This window comes from Bos javanicus, chromosome 17 (genome assembly GCF_032452875.1).
Source record: "Bos javanicus breed banteng chromosome 17, ARS-OSU_banteng_1.0, whole genome shotgun sequence".
Classification (NCBI taxonomy): domain Eukaryota; kingdom Metazoa; phylum Chordata; class Mammalia; order Artiodactyla; family Bovidae; genus Bos; species Bos javanicus.
This window is the reverse complement of record NC_083884.1, coordinates 54,001,135-54,018,906: the sequence shown is the minus strand read 5'-3', so window position 1 is coordinate 54,018,906 and position 17,772 is coordinate 54,001,135. Positions and strand designations below refer to the sequence as shown.

At 45.1% G+C, this 17,772-nt stretch overlaps 1 protein-coding gene across 1 annotated transcript; it reads left to right on the top strand.

The window, feature by feature from the left end:
* Positions 1-1,275: 1,275 nt before the first annotated feature.
* Positions 1,276-17,009, top strand: PSMD9 (proteasome 26S subunit, non-ATPase 9). Its single transcript, XM_061384740.1, has 6 exons — positions 1,276-1,484; positions 4,960-5,062; positions 7,943-8,148; positions 10,156-10,257; positions 15,278-15,366; positions 15,692-17,009. Exons 1-6 carry the CDS (start codon positions 1,347-1,349, stop codon positions 15,717-15,719), a joined length of 666 nt encoding a protein of 221 aa, XP_061240724.1. The 5' UTR covers positions 1,276-1,346; the 3' UTR covers positions 15,720-17,009.
* Positions 17,010-17,772: the final 763 nt, after the last annotated feature.

Sequence of the window (17,772 nt, the reverse complement as noted above, 5' to 3'; positions counted from 1 at the left end):
GTCTTTAATCTATGTGATTGCCCAGCTTCTGTGTGGATATTTCACAATAATGACATTTTTTAAGAGTTCAGCCAAGTTGTTTTGAAGAATGTCCCTCAATTTGGTTTGTCTGTTTGTTTTTCATGACTAGATTCAGAGCAAACATGTTTGACTACTAGGTACGTGATGGTGTGTCTTTTTCAGTGCAAAATGTCAGCGGGAACATGTTAAGAGGTTGTGTCACCTTTTGCTTAAGCTGGGTTCAAATTGGGGCTGCTTATTTTGCTAGCTGGGCAAGTGAGTCATTGAGATGATTTTTCTCAGCTGTCAAATGAGGGTAATAATAATCCTGGTTTATGAGTTTGTTGAATTAAAAAAAGAATTATTTGGCTGTGCTGGGTTTCAAATCTTCTTTGGGGCATGCAGGATCTTTTCTTCAGTTGCCACATGTAAACTCTTGGTTGAGGCATGTGGGATTTAGTTCCCTGACCAGGGATCAAACCCTGGCCCCCTGCATTAGGAGCCCACAGTCTTAGCCACTGGACCACTAGGGGAGTCCCAAACTTGTTGAATTAATACATATAGGGCCCTTAGAACAGTGCAATGTGTTGTGTTTGATAAATTATTAGTATTGATATTATTGTTGTCATCAGTACTATTTTTACTGATATTTATAGAGACCTTAATATGAGACGCACTGAGTCCAGCGCTCACTTCTTTGCCCTTCCAGCACCTAGGACCGTGTATGACACAAAGGAGGCATTTAATAAATATTTGTTTGCAAAATGTCAACACTATGAGATAGATTGCTATCAATAGCCAACCAACTCACGGATGAGGAAACAGAGGCTCAGTGAAGTGATTTATCTAGGTCACTACTGGCAGTAAGAGGCAAGAGCCGGGATTCGAACCCACGCTTATAGGCTTTGTAAAACCAGGGATAAGGAATCTGAATATTTTGTAAACCCTCAAGGACTGTGTAGATGTAGAGCTGAAATGGAGCGTCACGCACAGTGCGCTGCCTCATGCATACAGAAGGCGCTCAATACATAGCTGAATGAATGAGAAAAGAAAGTGAGTTAACTAGGGAGAGTTCTTCATGCCCTGGTCTGGGCCAGCGCTTGGGTGGGACTGGGAATCCACCCGTCTTCATACCTCCCCGCCAAGAGTTACCACAGGACCACGTGTTCCAGCAGGGTGTGGCTTCTGGTGACCACGCCCCACAGACAAAACCACACCTTTTTGCTTTTCCGGGCGCCAGCTAACAGCCGAGGTGTTTTGGCCCGCGCGGGAAGCCGTAGCTACAGTTTCCTCGGGCGTCCGCGGCCTGGAAACCAGCTATTCCAGATCCCGGGCAGACGTGCACAATGTCGGAGAAGGCAGGGAGTCAGAGCGGGGGCTCCCCGGAGGCCAGTGGCGTAACTGTCAGCGACGTTCAGGAACTGATACGGCGCAAGGAGGAGATCGAGGCCCAGATCAAAGCCAATTATGAAGTGCTGGAGAGCGTGAGTGTGGGACCTGGGCTCCCGGGCGGCCTGGGAGGCGCCGCAACGCATTCCTGACCCGGCCCCAGGCCGGGCAGTGAGGCAAATAACGTGAATAACTAGGAACGATTCGAATAGATGTTCTAGCAAGCATTTATGGAGCCCTCACTGGGAGCTGTGTTAAACGCTTGACATTGGTTAACGCATTTAATCCTCCCAACAATCTTTTGAGGTGAGTTCTATTATTTCCCCCATTTTAGGGATGGAGAAACAGACATTACTTAAACCTGCCTGAAATCACAGGACTAATACATTTGCAGAGGCAGGGTGATAATCATCTCTGTCATCAGTCGTTGTTGTACAGTTACCAGATGTCCTGTAACCACTTTACCTTAGAGCTTCTTAAACTTTAATGTGTATGCGAATCACCTGGCGATCTTGTTAAAATTCAGATTCTGGTGATGCACGGGTGTATGGGAACAGCTACTGCATTTCTGCAAATTCCCAGCGATGCTGATGCCACTGGTGTAAGAACGTAACAGGAAAGGCATATTATCCTTATTGTATAAGGAGGAAACTGGGGCCAAGAGTGGGGCAAACCCTTGCCTAGGGTCATGTACGTCGGAAGTGGCTGTGAGGGGGTTAGTTCTCAGGTCTCTCTGGCTCCGAAATGGATAGTTTTTCTTAAGCCATCTAGCATAAAACCACAAATCAATTTGCCGAGGAAGAGTAAATGAAATTACATTCTATATAGGGTGGATGAAGTGCAATGTAGGTGATGGTTATAAGATGAAGTATCATGTGGAGGCCAGGGTACCCTTTTACTGGGTGCTGACTGTGTGCCTGAAGGGAGCTGGTTTATGTGTATGCTATATCCTGGAATCCTCTTAACTGCTCTATGAAATTGGTATGTTACTCTGGGGTCAGAAAGCGGAAGTCACAAGGTGAAATTTAGATCTTATGACTAGGGAATCCAGAACCTGTGCTTTCAAGTGGTTTATGCCAGCTATTTCTCACACCTTAGTTATTTTTCTACTGCAGGCAGGATGCTGTGTCTGTATACCTCTTGTACTGTTCAATTCAGTTCAGTTCAGTCGCTCGGTTGTGTCCGACTCTTTGCAACCCCATGAATTGCAGCACGCCAGGCCTCCCTGCGGAGAAGGCAATGGAACCCCACTCCAGTACTCTTGCTTGGAAAATCCCATGGACGGAGGAGCCTGGTAGGCTGCAGTCCATGGGGTCGCTAAGAGTCAGACATGACTGAGCGACTTCACTTTCACTTTCATGCATTGGAGAAGGAAATGGCAACCCACTGCAGTGTTCTTGCCTGGAGAATCCCAGGGACAAGGGAGCCTGATGGGCTGCCGTCTGTAGCGTCACATAGAGTCGGACATGACTGAAGCGACTTAGCAGCAGCAGCAGACTGCCAGGGAAGTTCAGAGTTGTACACTTTAAATGGGTGGATTGCATGGTGTATGAATTATATCTGAATAAAGCTGTTAAAAAAAATGGAGAGGCCCAGATATAACAAGTGATCTGGAGATAATATGAAGACCAACACCAGTTGGAGACTTTTTCCTTGACTACTGGAGGGTTGATGATAATTGGAAAGGGAATAAGTATTTTAGATTCAGGGTTATTAAATGCCTTGTATATGAGTTGCCAGTGGCCTGGGTCCCAACTTTGGAAACCAGTCTCTGATGCGGTATTGCCTTACTGCAATCAGGAAGGCCAGTCAACTCTTAATCATTGTGAGCAGACAGGAGGCAGATACAGATATTTAGCCCCTGGCACATTTATACCGTATCTATAGAGAGTCCTGGGTTAAGGGAGTATACAAGACCCCCTTCCCCATGAACAGAAACAGTAAGTGTAACCCAGAGGCTTTCAGAAAGAGAGGGAGAGACGTGAATGGAATCTCTCCTCTTGGAACCTGTGTACACTCAGCAGTTGGTTTCTGTGCTGATCATTACAGCCCTCATTTATTACTTTCTGTGTGTATTAGTTTCCTGGGGTCATCATAACAAATGATCACAAACTTGGTGGCTTAAAACAGCAGAAGTTTATCCTCTCTCAGTTGTGGAGACCAGCAGTGTGAAATGAGGAGTTGGTAGGTTTGATTCCTTCTGGAGCTCTTAGGGAGAAGCCATTCCCTACCTCTCTCCTAAATTCTGGTGGCTCTTGGCCATCCTTGGCTGGTGGCAGTGTCACTCTAATCCCTGCCTCTGTCTTCATGGCCTACTCTCTGCATCTCTCTGTCCCATCTTTCCCTCTCCTTTCTTTTATCAGGATACCCATCATTGGATGTAGGGGCCACCTGAAATCCAGGAAGATCTCTTCTTGCGATCCTTCACTTAATTATATCTGCAAAGATCATTTTTCCAAAGAAGGTCATGTTCACGTTCTCGGGGCTAGGACTGGGACATATCTTTTGGGGGCTGCTATTCAACACTCTGTGATTGTGTCTGGCACCGTGCTAAGCACCCTATGTAGGTCAATTAGTTAATTCTCAGAACAGGTGTGAAGTGAGGTGAGTGTCATTGTTCCCATTTTATAATTGAGGAAGCTGAGGCCCAGAGAGGTGGACATATTAACCAAGGACACCCAGCTTGTGTGTAGCCGAATTGAACTTGAAATCAAAGTCTGCAAAAACCCAGCTGTATGTCATATAATATGATTCATTGCTGTTGTGCACCATGCTCTGATTTAGGTAGGAAAAGACTTTAAAAATATGAAAATGGCAATTCCTTGGTGATGCAGTGGTTAGGACTCTGTGCTTTCACTGCCGAGGGCGTGAGTTTAGCCCCTCATTGGGGACTAAGATCCCACAAGCCATGCAGCACAGCTGAAAGAAACAAAACATGATAACAAATGTATTGTTTTCAATAGGGAATACATTGCCATGGTCAAAATTCAACATTTACAATAAGATATACGATGGAAAGTCTCTCTCCCTTCCCTGTCCCCAGCCACCCCTTTCCTCTACCCCAGATGGCAACTGGTAATATCAGTGTATCCTTCCAGGGATGAAAGGCCTGTTTGAAGGTCCCTTCAGATCTCTCTTTATTTTCAGGAGAACCAAAGTTCTGCCTCAGCTGGGTGCTCTTGGGGGTTTTTACCCACTTCTAACCTCCAAGGTCACCAGCCAGGTGTCAGCTGCCCATAGTAAGGAGGGTCTGGAGGAGTTGAGGTAGCAACTGGCCTTGAGGGTGATGCTCAAAGGAGTCGTTAGTTTTATCTGTACTGCTCTAATGTCAGAAAAGAGAGTGGGTCCACGCATTACTGGTGTTGTTAAAAGTCAGTTAAAAAATAGTGCCCACCTGCAAGGGCAGTGGTGGGAGGGCCTGGGAGAAGGCCTGGTCTGTGCGAAGTGATCAGTACATGGCCGCCGTGGTCACTGGCACCTTTATCACGACTGCAGAGGAGCAGTCAGGGGAAAGAGGGCTCGAGGACTTCATACCTGTAAAATCTTTCTGACCTTGTTTCTTCCCTCCAGCAAAAAGGCATCGGGATGAATGAGCCACTGGTGGACTGCGAGGGCTACCCCCGGGCAGATGTGGACCTGTACCAAGTCCGAACTGCAAGGCACAACATTGTCTGTGAGTGACCTTGGCTGGGGATGTTTCCCTACCTTGCAGCAGGAGGTGTATAGGGCACAAAGAAGTCACCAGTATTCCATATTACCTGCTTTCCTCTCTCTCCCTTGATGGGATCATCTCCTTGTCCCCATGGAGGGACTGAGAACTATGGGAATGGGATAGACTCTAGGGGTATATAGTTATAGTCTCATTTTTCTTTTTTTTTTAAATCCTTTTTTTTTTTTAATTTGTTTTATTTTTTGGCCTCACCATGTGGCATGTGGGATCTTAGTTCCCTGACCAGGGATCAAACCCATGCTCCCTGCATTGGAAGCATGGAGTCTTAACAACACTGGACCTCCAGGGAAGTCCTGTGGTTTCATTTTTCATTTACTTTTAGGAATCTTGCTTAATTGTGGAAACTTTTATTGCAGTAACAACAGAAACCCAAGGCAGATATGGCTTACAATCCCAATCAAATCAGTTACATGTAAGGAAGTATGTTTTGCTGTTAATTATAGTGACCTGACTATGGACACTCAAGCAGAAAATTGCTGAGTCCCTCAGTAAAGACATTTGGAGGTAGGCCATGCAGGGCTGGTCTTCAGAAACCCAGGCTCTGCCATCCTTAGGAAATCTTGTTCATCTTCAGGGTCACCATATCCATGTGGCAGGCAGGAAGAAAGGGAAGGAAGAAGGTAGGAAGGACACAAGCTCCTATGCCAGCTGGTACACCTCCTGTTAAAGATCTGTCCTGCAAGTCCCATGCCCACGTCCTGCATCAATTTCTGCTTTTCTCTTATAGGCTCCCCTGCCTGCAAGAAATGTACCCCACAATGGGCGTATTGCTATCTTAAATAAAATGTCTTATGTATATAGGTGTATATAGTGTGTCCCTGGAGAAGGAAATAGCAACCCACTCCAGTATTCTTGCTTGAGAGATCCCATGGACAGAGGAGGCTGGCAGGTTACAGTCCATGGGATTGTAAAGAGTTGAGCATGACTTAGCACCTAAACAACAGTATAGTATGTATGTGTGTATTTATTATCAAGGAACTGAGAGAGTGAATAGAGGTTGGGTAGTTTATTTGACTTCTGTTTCTGCTGTAACAAATCATCACATACTTAGTGGTTTAAAATGTCACACAAATTGGGACTTCCCTAGTGGTCCAGTGGTTAAGACTTTGCCTTCCAGTGCAGAGGGTGTGGGTTTGATCCCTGGTCGGGGAACTAAAATCTCACATGCCTTGTGGCCAAAAAAACCAAAACATAAAACATAAGCAATATTGTAACAAATTCCGTAAAGACTTTAAAAATGGCCCACATCAAAAAAAAAAAAATCTTAAAAAAGTCACAAATGTATTATCTTAAATTTCTAGAAGTGAGATGTCCATGTGGGTCTCACTATACTAAAATCAAGGTGTCAGCAGAGCTGTGTTCCCTCCGGAGAATTCATTTCTTTGTCTTTTCCAGCTTCTAAAAGTTGCCCACCTTCCTTGACTTGTAGCCCCTTCCATCTTCAAAGCCATTGGTCACTTCTCTCCAATTACTGAGTCTGTCATCACGTCTTTCTCTCATTCTCCTGCCTCCCTCTTTCACTGATAAAGATCCCTGTGATCACACTGGGCTACCACTTGAATAATCCAGGATAGCCTCCCATCTCAGGACCCTTAACTTAATCCTACCTGTACAGCCTCCCTTGCCATGTCAAGTAGCAGATTCACAGGGTCTGGATTTAGGATGTGAACATCCTTCCTTGGGGCCACTTTTCATGCTGCTACAGCTAGGCAACCAATGATTTCTACAAGGGCCTATCAAATAGAAGGGAATTTATCATCTCATTACTCTTCCCACTTTTTAAAAAATTTAATTAGTTAACTTATTTTTGGCTGCAGTGTATCTTTGTTGCTGCACTCGGGCTTTCTCTAGGGCTACTGTTCGTCGCAGTACACTGGCTTCTCACTGCAGTGGCTTCTCTTGTTGCCGAGCATGGGCTCTAGGGGCGTGGGCTTCAGTAGTTGTGGCAGATGGGCTCAATTGCCCCACGTCACGTGGAATCTTCCCAGACCAGGGATCAAACCCGTGTCCCCAGCATTGGCAGGCGGGTTCTTAACCACTGGCCCACCAGGGAAGTCCTACTTTATCCCCTTGATGACTTCTGTTTTACCTATGTGAATCTTGACTCTATCTGCAGCATGCTTTGGTATAAGTTGTCTTTAGGTTAAAAAAAAAAGTTACCCAGATCCTAGCCACTCTGATGGACTGGCCTGCAGAGACAGCTTACTCGACTGTCGCGTTTGTTCCACACATTTTGAGTTAACTGGCAATACTGAAAAGAATCAGAGGACTTCATCCCCAAACTCCTGGTTTCCAGCTGTTCTCACTGTTGCCTCTCCCACGCTGAACACCACCAGTCATGTGTTGCTAGATGGGGCATTTTCTGGAAGCATTAAGAGAAAAGTGAGGTCCTCCTTGGCTCCAGCCTGCTTCACTTGGTCGCTTGCTCACGGCGCTGCTCCTTGTGTACGCTTGAGCTTGTGGCCATGGATTCGCTGGACGAGTCCCTCCTGCTCACCTTTCAGGCCTCCACTGAAATGGTGCTCCCTTTGGCAGGCCTTCCTTGATCTTCTAGACAGCCAGGTCAGGGCCCGTGGGCGGGTCAGCTCACATCGTGGTCATCAGGTGTCACTGTAATCACTCATCCCTTGGCGGCTCTCCTTGCGGGACTGTAGGCTTCACGAGGGCAGCCCCTCTGTCTTGTTTGTAGATGAGTCCTCAGCGTCTGGCTCAACCTCTGGGATATAATAAGCACTCGTTAAATATTTAGTGAATGAATGTTGGGGGCATGTCTCATGTCCTCTGCTGTCTTTTCTTGGCCCCTGATATGATACTCTCCTTCAGGCCTGCAGAACGACCACAAGGCGGTGATGAAGCAGGTAGAAGACGCCCTGCACCAGCTGCATGCTCGCGACAAGGAGAAGCAGGCCCGAGACCTGGCGGAAGCCCACAGGGAGGCCCTGAGCCGCGACCAGAGCCAGGGCCTCAGCCCCGCTCAGGCCTTCGCCAAAGTGAACAGCATCAGCCCCGGCTCCCCCGCCAGCATCGCAGTAAGCCAGGGCTGACTCCTTGAGCCCACGCTCTGAGGGTGCCTTGAGGCTGGGGCACTGTGGACAGATAGACCCACACTGTCTCCAGGGCAGCAGACACCAGGGAGGGCCAGCAGGAGTGAGGCTGTGCTGCCCGCTCAAGGAGCCATGAGGGAAACCCTGGGCCACAAGGTGGAAGGCGATAGATGTCCCAAGAGAGGGAAGGAGGTGCTCTTCCTGGGCCTGATTCTCGAGGGGCGTTGAGTAACAGACGGGAGAGTGACAACAATAGCTGCCACGTACTGAGCCCTTGCTTTGCAACACGTGTCCTGCCAAGTGAGCTCGCCTGGTGTGTTTTGACAAGTTTTAACAGCTGTGATTGGGATATAGGTCACATGCCGTAACTTTTATCCATTTAAGGTACATATATGATTGAGTGGCTTTTGGTGTACTAACAATTAGGAGTCAGATTTTAGAGTATTTTCATTATTCTGAAAAGAAACCAGTTAGGCATTACAGCTCAACCCCGCATCTCCCTTAACCCCTGACACCCACCGGTCTGCTTTCTGTTTCTATGAATTTGCGTATTTTGGACATTTCACATACGAGTGAATGGAATCATACAATGTGTGGTCCTCTGTGTCTGGCTTCTCCGTCTTAGTATCGTGTTTTCAGGGTCTGTCCGTGTTGGAGCATGTATGTCAACTTCATTCCTTCTTCGTTTTCTAGAGCTTTTTATTGGAGAATAGTTGATTTATGGTGTTGTGTTAGTTTCAGGTGTATAGCAAAGTGAAGAAGTTATACATATACGTACACCCACTCCTTTTTGGATTCTTTTCCCAGAGAGGCCATTACAGAGTACTGAGTAGAGGTCCCTGTGCTATACAGCAGGTTCTTATTAGTTATCTATTTTATATATAGTTGTGTATAATCTCCCAGTTTATCCCTCTCTCACCTTCATTCCTTTTTCTGAGTATAGTGTGGTGTCTATACTCAATATCTATAGTATAGATCACACTTTGTTTATGCATTCATCAATTCGTTTCCATTTTCTGGCTATTATGAATGATGCCTCTGTGAACGTGACATACGGATTTTTATGTAGAGCTGCAATTAATGCTGAATTCCACAGCCACCCTCTGGAGTAGGTACCATTTCACCCATGGGGAAAAGCCTCAACCCCTGAAGTACTTTTTGCCAGGACACATAGCTTCTAGAAGGTGGAATTGGGCCCTGCCAGTCATCTTTAGTGATCGTAAGACCGTGAGTTACATGTTTTATCCACCACTGTGCACACAGCATCTGGTACAGAGTTGTCGTCAGCCCGTGACGAGTATTTGCAGAAGGGATGGAGGAACTGTGATCTGTGTTCTAGAACCACAGGGTCACTCTTGTCCTGGGTCAGCGTTGTGCCCCTGGCTGCTCGAATGGGGCCTTCTAGGGCAAATGTGTCTAAATGTTGACTCCTGAACAAAGTAAGCCAGATTAGCCTGCCACTCCTTGCCCTCGCACTTGGGTCAGGACCCCCAGAGAGCTTTGCCCCATGTTCCTCAAGGCCTGCAGCTTTCATCAGGCACTGGGCAGACCTGGCCGGCCACCTTTTGCTCACTCTGTGCCTGGAGGAACCCCTGGAGGAGCTGGCCCAGTTATGCGCTGCCCCTCCCTGCCCAGTGTATCTAAATCCTAACCTCTTTGCTTCCTGCCTGCCATTCTTCTCGGTGGAAAACATGCTCATTAAAAAAAAAAAATCAGAGTATAATTGCTTTACAGCATTGTGTTTCTGTTGTACAATGAAGTGAATCAGCCATACGTATAACATATATCCCCTCCCTCTAAAGCCTCCCTCCCATCCCAACTCCCATCCCACCCCTCTCGGTCACCGCAGACCGCCGAGCTAAGCTCCCTGTGCTGTACAGCAGATTCCCACTGAAAATGCGTGCATTAAGTTAGGACTGTCTGAGAGGGTGAAGAGCACCAGAAGCACACTGAAGCGCTCTCCTGACTTCCTGTTTTCTCTTCTCTCTTTAGGGTCTGCAAGTGGATGATGAGATTCTAGAGTTCGGCTCTGTGAACACCCAGAACTTCCAGTCGCTGCAGAACATCGGCAGTGTGGTCCAGCACAGCGAGGGGGTGAGCTGGAGGCTACGTGGTGTCTGGCCAGCGACCCTGGAACTGTCGGGGCAGGAGCTGTGGCCGGGGTGCGGGCCAGCTGCCCTCAGGGGCTGTTACTCAAGCACAGTCCTTCCCACACGGGGCCTTTACATGGGCTGTTCCCTCTGCCTAGAATGCTTATCCCCCTGATTTCTGGCAGGCATCGGGCCAAGAAGCAGTCGGCTAGTGTCGGTGCCCTGCTAGAGGTCAGGCCTTCATTTCCACACTGACTGACCCCTTCATTCAGTCTGTGCTTAGGTGAAAGTTTATAATTTTGATTTTTGTCAAACTCATTAGTTTTGCACTTTATGGCTTATATCTGCTTAAAGAAATTCTTCTAGTGCTTTTATTTTTTTTTAGCTTTTCTTTAATCCATCTGGCATGTATCTTTTATTATTTTTTTTTTATAACAGTTTGAGGTGCAATTTACATACCTTCCAGGTCACCCATTTAAAATGCATAATTCACTCATTTTTAGTCTGTTCGTAGAGTTGGGCATCCATCACCACAATCAGTTTTATTTATTTTTTAAATTTTTATTTATTTATTATTTTTTACAATCAATTTTAGAACATTTTCATCACCTCAGAAAGAAGCCTCATTCCCATTAGCAGTCACTCCCATTTTCCCCATACATACCAACCCCTGGCAGCCACTAAACTACTCTTTGTCTGTACAGTCTTGCTTGTTCTGGATATTTCATGTAAATAGGATCCTACAGTATGTGATTTATACTGTATATATATACACACACATATGTGGTGTGATATATCTTATATATATACTAAGTGGTATATATATATATCATTTAATGTAGTGTTTTCAAGATTCATCCATGTTGTAGCATATGTCAATACTTCATTCCTTTTTATGACCAAATAGTACCCCGTTGTATGGATAGGCCATACTTTATTTATCCATTCATTAGTTGATGAATATTCAGGTTGTTTCCACTTTGGGGGCATTATTATAGAGTAATACTTCTGTGAACATTCTATAGAAGTTTGTGTGTGCACATATGTTTTCATTTCTGTTGGATTCATAGTTCATCTGAAATTAATTTTTGTCAATGGTATGAAGCAGGGTCCCAGACATATTTTTTTTCCCCAAATGGATAGTAGTTGTTCCAGTCTTGTGTATTGAAAAGTTAGTACTTTACCCACTCTTTTATATTGCCACATCTGTTATATAATTCTTATACGTGGGATTCTTTGTTTCTTTGGTCTGTTTGTTTGGAACCTTTCTGGGGTTCCCTAGAATAAATCCATTTGTCCTGCTCTGCTTCCCTTTAACCCTTTGCCAGAGAAGGTGTATTGGTGAGTGAAAAAAATCACCCCAAAACTTCAGCAACTTGAAGCTTCAAGCATCTATTAGCTCATACAGTTTGGGGGTCAGGCAGTGTCCAGGAGTCGTGTAGCTGGGTGGTTTCGGTTCAGGGTCTCTCATGAGGTTGTGATCAAGATGTAAGCAGAGGTTGCCGTCATCTGAGGGCTTGACTGAGGTTAGAAAATCTGTGTCCAAGGTGCCTCATTCACATGGCTGTTAGCAGGAGACTTCAGTTCCTCAGCACATGGGCCTCTCACAGTGCTGCTCGCGTGCCCCCACAGCCTGGCAGCTGACTTCTCCAGAGTGGGCAGTCCAGGTGAGAGCAGAGAGCCGACAGCAGCACCTTCTCTGACTCGGTCTCTGAAGATTCACACTGTTAGTTCCACTGTCTTCTATTTGTTAGAAGCAGCTAAGTCCAGTCCTCACTCAAAAGGAAAGGAATTAGGCTTTAACTCTAGAAGGAAAGAATTTCGAAGCATTTATTTATCATTGTGGCATTATACCTTTGTCATCTCTTTACTGTCCCATCATCATCTTAGGTTTCTAGAGATGACACATTGTGTTATTTTTACCAAAGTCTATTTTTCACTCCTTCTTCCCCACCCCACCTCCCCAGCTTGCTAGGGTGTTAGAGTTTACTCATGTTTCTTGGGTACCTTGCTGCATGTGACAGTACTTTTAAACTTTGTAGTTATCTGGGCTCATTGTTACTGCTTTGTGTTGTAAATATGTCTCTTTTTTTTTGCCCCCCTGGAAGAGGTAATACTTACTAATGGCAAAAACAGAAGGAAAAAACAGTGAGAAACCTCCCTCTCCTCCAGGTTCATTTCCTTTCCTCCAAAGGCAGCTGCTTTCCACCTGTGTGTCCTTCCAGGGATGGGTTCTTTGTGCATTGGTGTTCAGAGCTACTGGGTGCTTTGATTAAGTTAAGGCCTGATGTACCCACAGCAGAATTCACCCTTTTCAGTGTATAGTACTGTGAGTTTTGACAACTGTATGTGTATGTAAATATCACCAAATGAAGATACATCGCAGTTCCGCAACCCAAAATGGCCTCATCCTTTTGTAGTTAACTTCTCCCCATGCCTCATCCCCAGGAAACCACGGATCTCTGCTCCACTCCTGTGGCTTTACCTTTTCCAAAATGTATAAGTGAAACTGCATAGTGTAAAGCCCTTTAAGGGACTTCCCTGGCAGTCTAGTGGTTAAGACTCTGTGCGTCCATTGCACGGGGTGCAGGTTCAATCCCTGGTCAGGGAACTGAGACCCTGCGTGCCATGTGGCACGGCTGAAAAAAAGTCCTGTAAGTCTGGTACTTTCACGCAGCGTCCTGCATCTGCGGTTCTTCCAAGCTGGCATGTGCACTGTAGTTCATCCCTTTTCACCACTGAGTAGTAATCCGTTGCGTAATGACCCCCAGACTCTTCATCCATTTTCCCAGCGTGGGACATTTAGGTTGTTTCCAGTTTTTGGTGGTTACTCATAATAGCTACTGGTTTCTAATCTGTCTCTTCTAGTTAGATATAGTCTTAGGCTATTTATAGCTAAAAGATCTGTTTTTGTTAACACTGAGGTGTAATTGACATATAACATTATATGAGTAGTATTTTCAGGTATAAAACATAATAATTCAATGTTTGTATATATTGGGAAATGATTGCCACAATAAGTCTAGTTAACATCTGTCACCATACATAGTAGTTACAGGGGTTTTTTGTGTGTGTGATGTGCACTTTTAAGATTTATTCTCTTAGCAACTTTCAGATATCCAAGAGAGTATTACTATATTCCATATTGCACAGCATGGTTACTCTAGTTAATAATACTGCATGAGTCCTTTTTTACAAAGGCAGTTATTGAACACTTTGTAAGAAATTTCATTCTTTAAAATGAAATTTCCTGGGGAATTCCAATATATCAAACAGATAAGTTGAACTGCTGGGATGGGCTAGAGGTGGGGTGGGGGCAGTCTCACACTCTCAGGGCCCTGGGTCCTCCTAGAACCAGAGCTCAGCTTGAGAATCACGGATCTGGGTTTCCATGGTCTGCTCTGTGAATTGGAAAAAAAAATCTTTTTTTAACCCCATAGCATTTTATTGTTAGACATTTAGGGAGTTTCCAATTTTATGGAAACTTGGAAATTAACACCCTTGTAGACAAATCTCTGTTTCTGTAGATAAGTTTTTAAAGGTGAGTTTCTGGATCAAATGCATGTATTTTCAAAGGAAAAAAAAATCTTAAAACAATATTTCTTTATAATAAAAATAGTGTGTATTCAACCGTAAAAAAAGAATGGTGTACTGATAGGCTGTAACAGTAACAGTCCTTAAAGGGATTTGTGCTAAGTGGAAGAAGCCAGACACAAGGGCCACATATTTTAGAATTCCATTTATATGAAATGTTCAGAAGAGGCAAATCCATAGAGACAGAAAGTAGAGAGGTGGTTTCCAGGGGTTGGGGAGGAGGGACTGGAGAGTGGTTGCTAATGGTCACGGGGTACCTTTTTGGGTGATGGACATACTCTGAAATTAGGTGGTGATGGTTGGACAAATCTCTGAATATACTAAAACCCACTGAATTGTATACTTTATTATTATTTTTAAAAATATGTATTTATTTATTTGGCTGCACTGAGTCTTAGTTGCGGCCACCTGGGATCTTTGTTGCGGCATGCAGGATCTAATTCCCTGACCAGGGATCGAACCCAAGCTCCATGCATTGGGAATGAGTCTTAACCACTGGACCACCAGGAAGTCTCAAAATTTCTATTAAAAATAATTGAAGAAGAGGTGATTTATTTTTTTTAATTAATTTATTTAGCTGCCTGGGGTCTTAGTTGTGACACACGGGGACTTTGTTGCAGAGCACAGGCTCTGTAGTTTCAGCGAGCAGCCTTAGCTGCCACGCAGCACGTGGGAACTTGCTTCCCCAACCAGAGATTGAACCTATGTCCCCTGCATTGTAAGGCAGATTCTTAACCACCGGACCCCCAGGGAAGTCCCTGAAGTATATAGTTGATTTATAACATATGGGACCTTTTAGGACATATATTCAGATGGATTCATGCTTCACTGGTTTTGTTTTATTTTTACTAAACCTACTTATTCACTGCACTATATTTAAACAATACCTTATTGAGGGGTATTTTGGGTGTTTTCAGTTTTTGAAATTTTTGAACAGTCCGGGATGAATGCTTTGTTTATTTATCATCTTGTCCTTTTGCAAAAGATATCTTTAAAAGATACCTTTTAAAGATTTTGTTGTTGTTGGGGAGGTATGTTTCTCCAGGAGGATGGTACCAAATCTGTAGCCCCATTGGCTCCCCCCAGAGTGCCATGTCCCCCACATTCTCGCCAGTTGCAGAAATTATGTTTAGAATAAGCATCCTGGGACTTCCCTGGTTGTCCAGTGGCTAAGACTCTGTACTCCCAATGCAGGGGGCCCAGGTTCCATCACTGGTCAGGCAACTAGATCCCACATCTTGCAACTAAGACCTGGCACAGCCAAATAAATAAATAAAAGGAATTTTTTTTTTTTTAAGCCTCTTTACCAATCTGGTGGGCAAAAAACAAAAAACCGTTCCCCCACCCAACCCCAGTATCCCAGCCTTCTAGCCTGAATCTCTTTGAATGCTAAGGAGGCTGAACATAAAATGAGTTTATTTTCCTTTCAGAAGCCCCTGAATGTGACAGTGATGCGCAGAGGGGAGAAACACCAGCTTAGACTCGTGCCAACACGCTGGGCGGGAAAAGGACTGCTGGGGTAAAGTATCTGTGTCCATTCACACTGCAGTGTCCGTCACATGCTTGTTAGACATAAAGCTGTAGGCAGGAGGTGGGGTCTTTGGGGAAGGAGGGAATTTCCAGATTACCTGTAGCAACTCATGATGAATATTTTTGGCAGGATTGAGATTGCAGGTGTGGAGATGAAGGGAGCCCTGGTCACTCTGGGTCTTTCATTAACTGGGTGTTTGTGTTGAATGAACGGGAAAGCACGTAGGTGAAGAGCTCAGAAGGGATCACGTCTGATCTTCCTGAACGGAGCCACCAAACTTACATACTGTTTTCTTTTCTTTTTTTTCTTCCAGCTGCAACATTATTCCATTGCAAAGATGACTGTCCCTGAGGAATGGAAACAGGAAAGCATCTTGCTTTGCCCCAGACCTGGGTCCAGTGGGCATTTCCTCCTTTTCTTCTCTGCCTGAAGCTCAAGGATCTCAAAGATACTGGACGCCTGAACTTCAAGGTGGTGGAAACGCTGTGGCCTCTCAGTTCAATCTCTCGGGACTAAGGCATTGTTAAAAACTTGATTTGTGTTTAGCATCTCTTGCAGCTTAGGCTGTGACCCGAAATGAGACTCCTCTGGATGGTGAGGAAGTGGGCGGGAGTTATTCTGGCAAGTGCTGATGTGACTTTATGCTTCTAGAAATCTTTTGTTTTCCTCAAATAAACCCAGTTTTACAGTATTGATATGATCATGTTATCACCCCAGTTGAATTTCCTATGAACCTCTCAAACCAAAGCTCAGACAGGAGTTAGAGCCTCCTCATAAAAAGTTGGGCAGAACAAATCAACAGTTGTGCTGAGTTTGACTAACAATATCTCTGGAACATGATTCTTTAGTGAGTGAAGTTTCCAAACACTCAGGCTGCACCATCTGCTTTTGCATTGCAGCATTGTTGCTCTGGCTACAGAAATTGCATCCTCAGCATTTGGATCTCCAGGGCCACAGCTCCCTCTAAGGGAAGCCAGGAAGCACGCCTGGTGCTTTCCGTAACCCACCTGAGAGCAGAAAGGTCCTTTTCTGGAATAAAAGACCCTGCAAATTAGCCTCTGATGACTTTCATAATTGAACCTCCTAAGGTGTGTTGACATTACTGTTGAGAATCAGCGGGGTGTGCAGACCTGGCTTCTTGAAAATGCTGATTCCTCCTGCCTGCCTTTTATTTTCTTTCTTGAACATGGCAACGTGAGTTTAAGTGATACTTAGTGACTCCCTGTTTACTTTCCTTCTCTCGTCATCGTATTACAATGCTGTGACTCCACAGTTTCTGCTAGACCACCTTCTGTTTCAGAGGGCATTGGCACATTGTGCTGAACACATGCTCCGGTTCCTCAGGGCTGGATCTGCTTGGCTTGGATACAGATACTAGGTCGTCCTGACAGGAGTCAGTACTGGGTGTGCTTCTATCCATGGGCTCTCATGCTCAGCTGGAAAGACCTCCGATCGAGTACATGCCCCAAACCATGTACCCTAGCCAAACTTCCACTTGGATTTGCCCCCCTTGTAGTTACAGATGTGCTGTGTTTACCAGTGTTTGCTGTTTAAATTGTTTTTTTCTAATTCCATGTGTTTTCCAATCTCTTTTTATAAACCCTAGACTATAATAAACACGGTTTGTCCCATCCAGTAATCCCTTTTATTTTTTTGAGATGTGTGTATATGAAGATCCCCTGGAGTAGAAAAAATGGCAACCCACTCGAGTATTCTTGCTTGGAAAATTCCATGGGCCAGAGGATGGAGGCTACAGTCCATGGGGTTGCAAAGCGTTGGATAGGACTGAGCACACACGCAGGCACCCACATGCTTATCAGCCAGCCTTGTGAAAAGAGGGTGTGGTGGGGTCAGGAGAAGCATTCAACCCTCCTAAGAGTCTTTTGCCTCAGTGCCTTTGGCTGGTTTCCTTCATGTCTTCCTTCAGAAACCTCAGGATGGACATGCAGTCTGGCTGTCTTTTGTGAAGGGCTAGTGGAGGGTCGCTGTGAGGTGGAATCATCCTAATGGATTTTACCACACTGGTTTGATAGAAACATTTTGTGATAAGAATCGCAAGATAATGTAACCTGTGTAATATTTAATCCCAGCCAGCTAAAATGATCTACACAACATGTAGTTCCCCGGGCGAGGAGCTTGGAGGACAGTTGTATGGTGCATCAACGAGATCGGAAAATTCAGTTTGCTTTTGACAAAGAGAATTTTATCAAACAGTTTGTACTTCTTCACTTAATTTTGTCAAGCCTTCAGAAAGTCAGAATTGCTAAGATTGGGCTCTGCAGCTTCTTAGTGGATGGCGGCAAGGGAAAAACTGGGGGACAGGAAGATGAGGAAAGCCAAATTTCAGCTCGCCAAGTCGCGGCGGCGCCTCTTCCCACCGACCGCCAGGGGGCG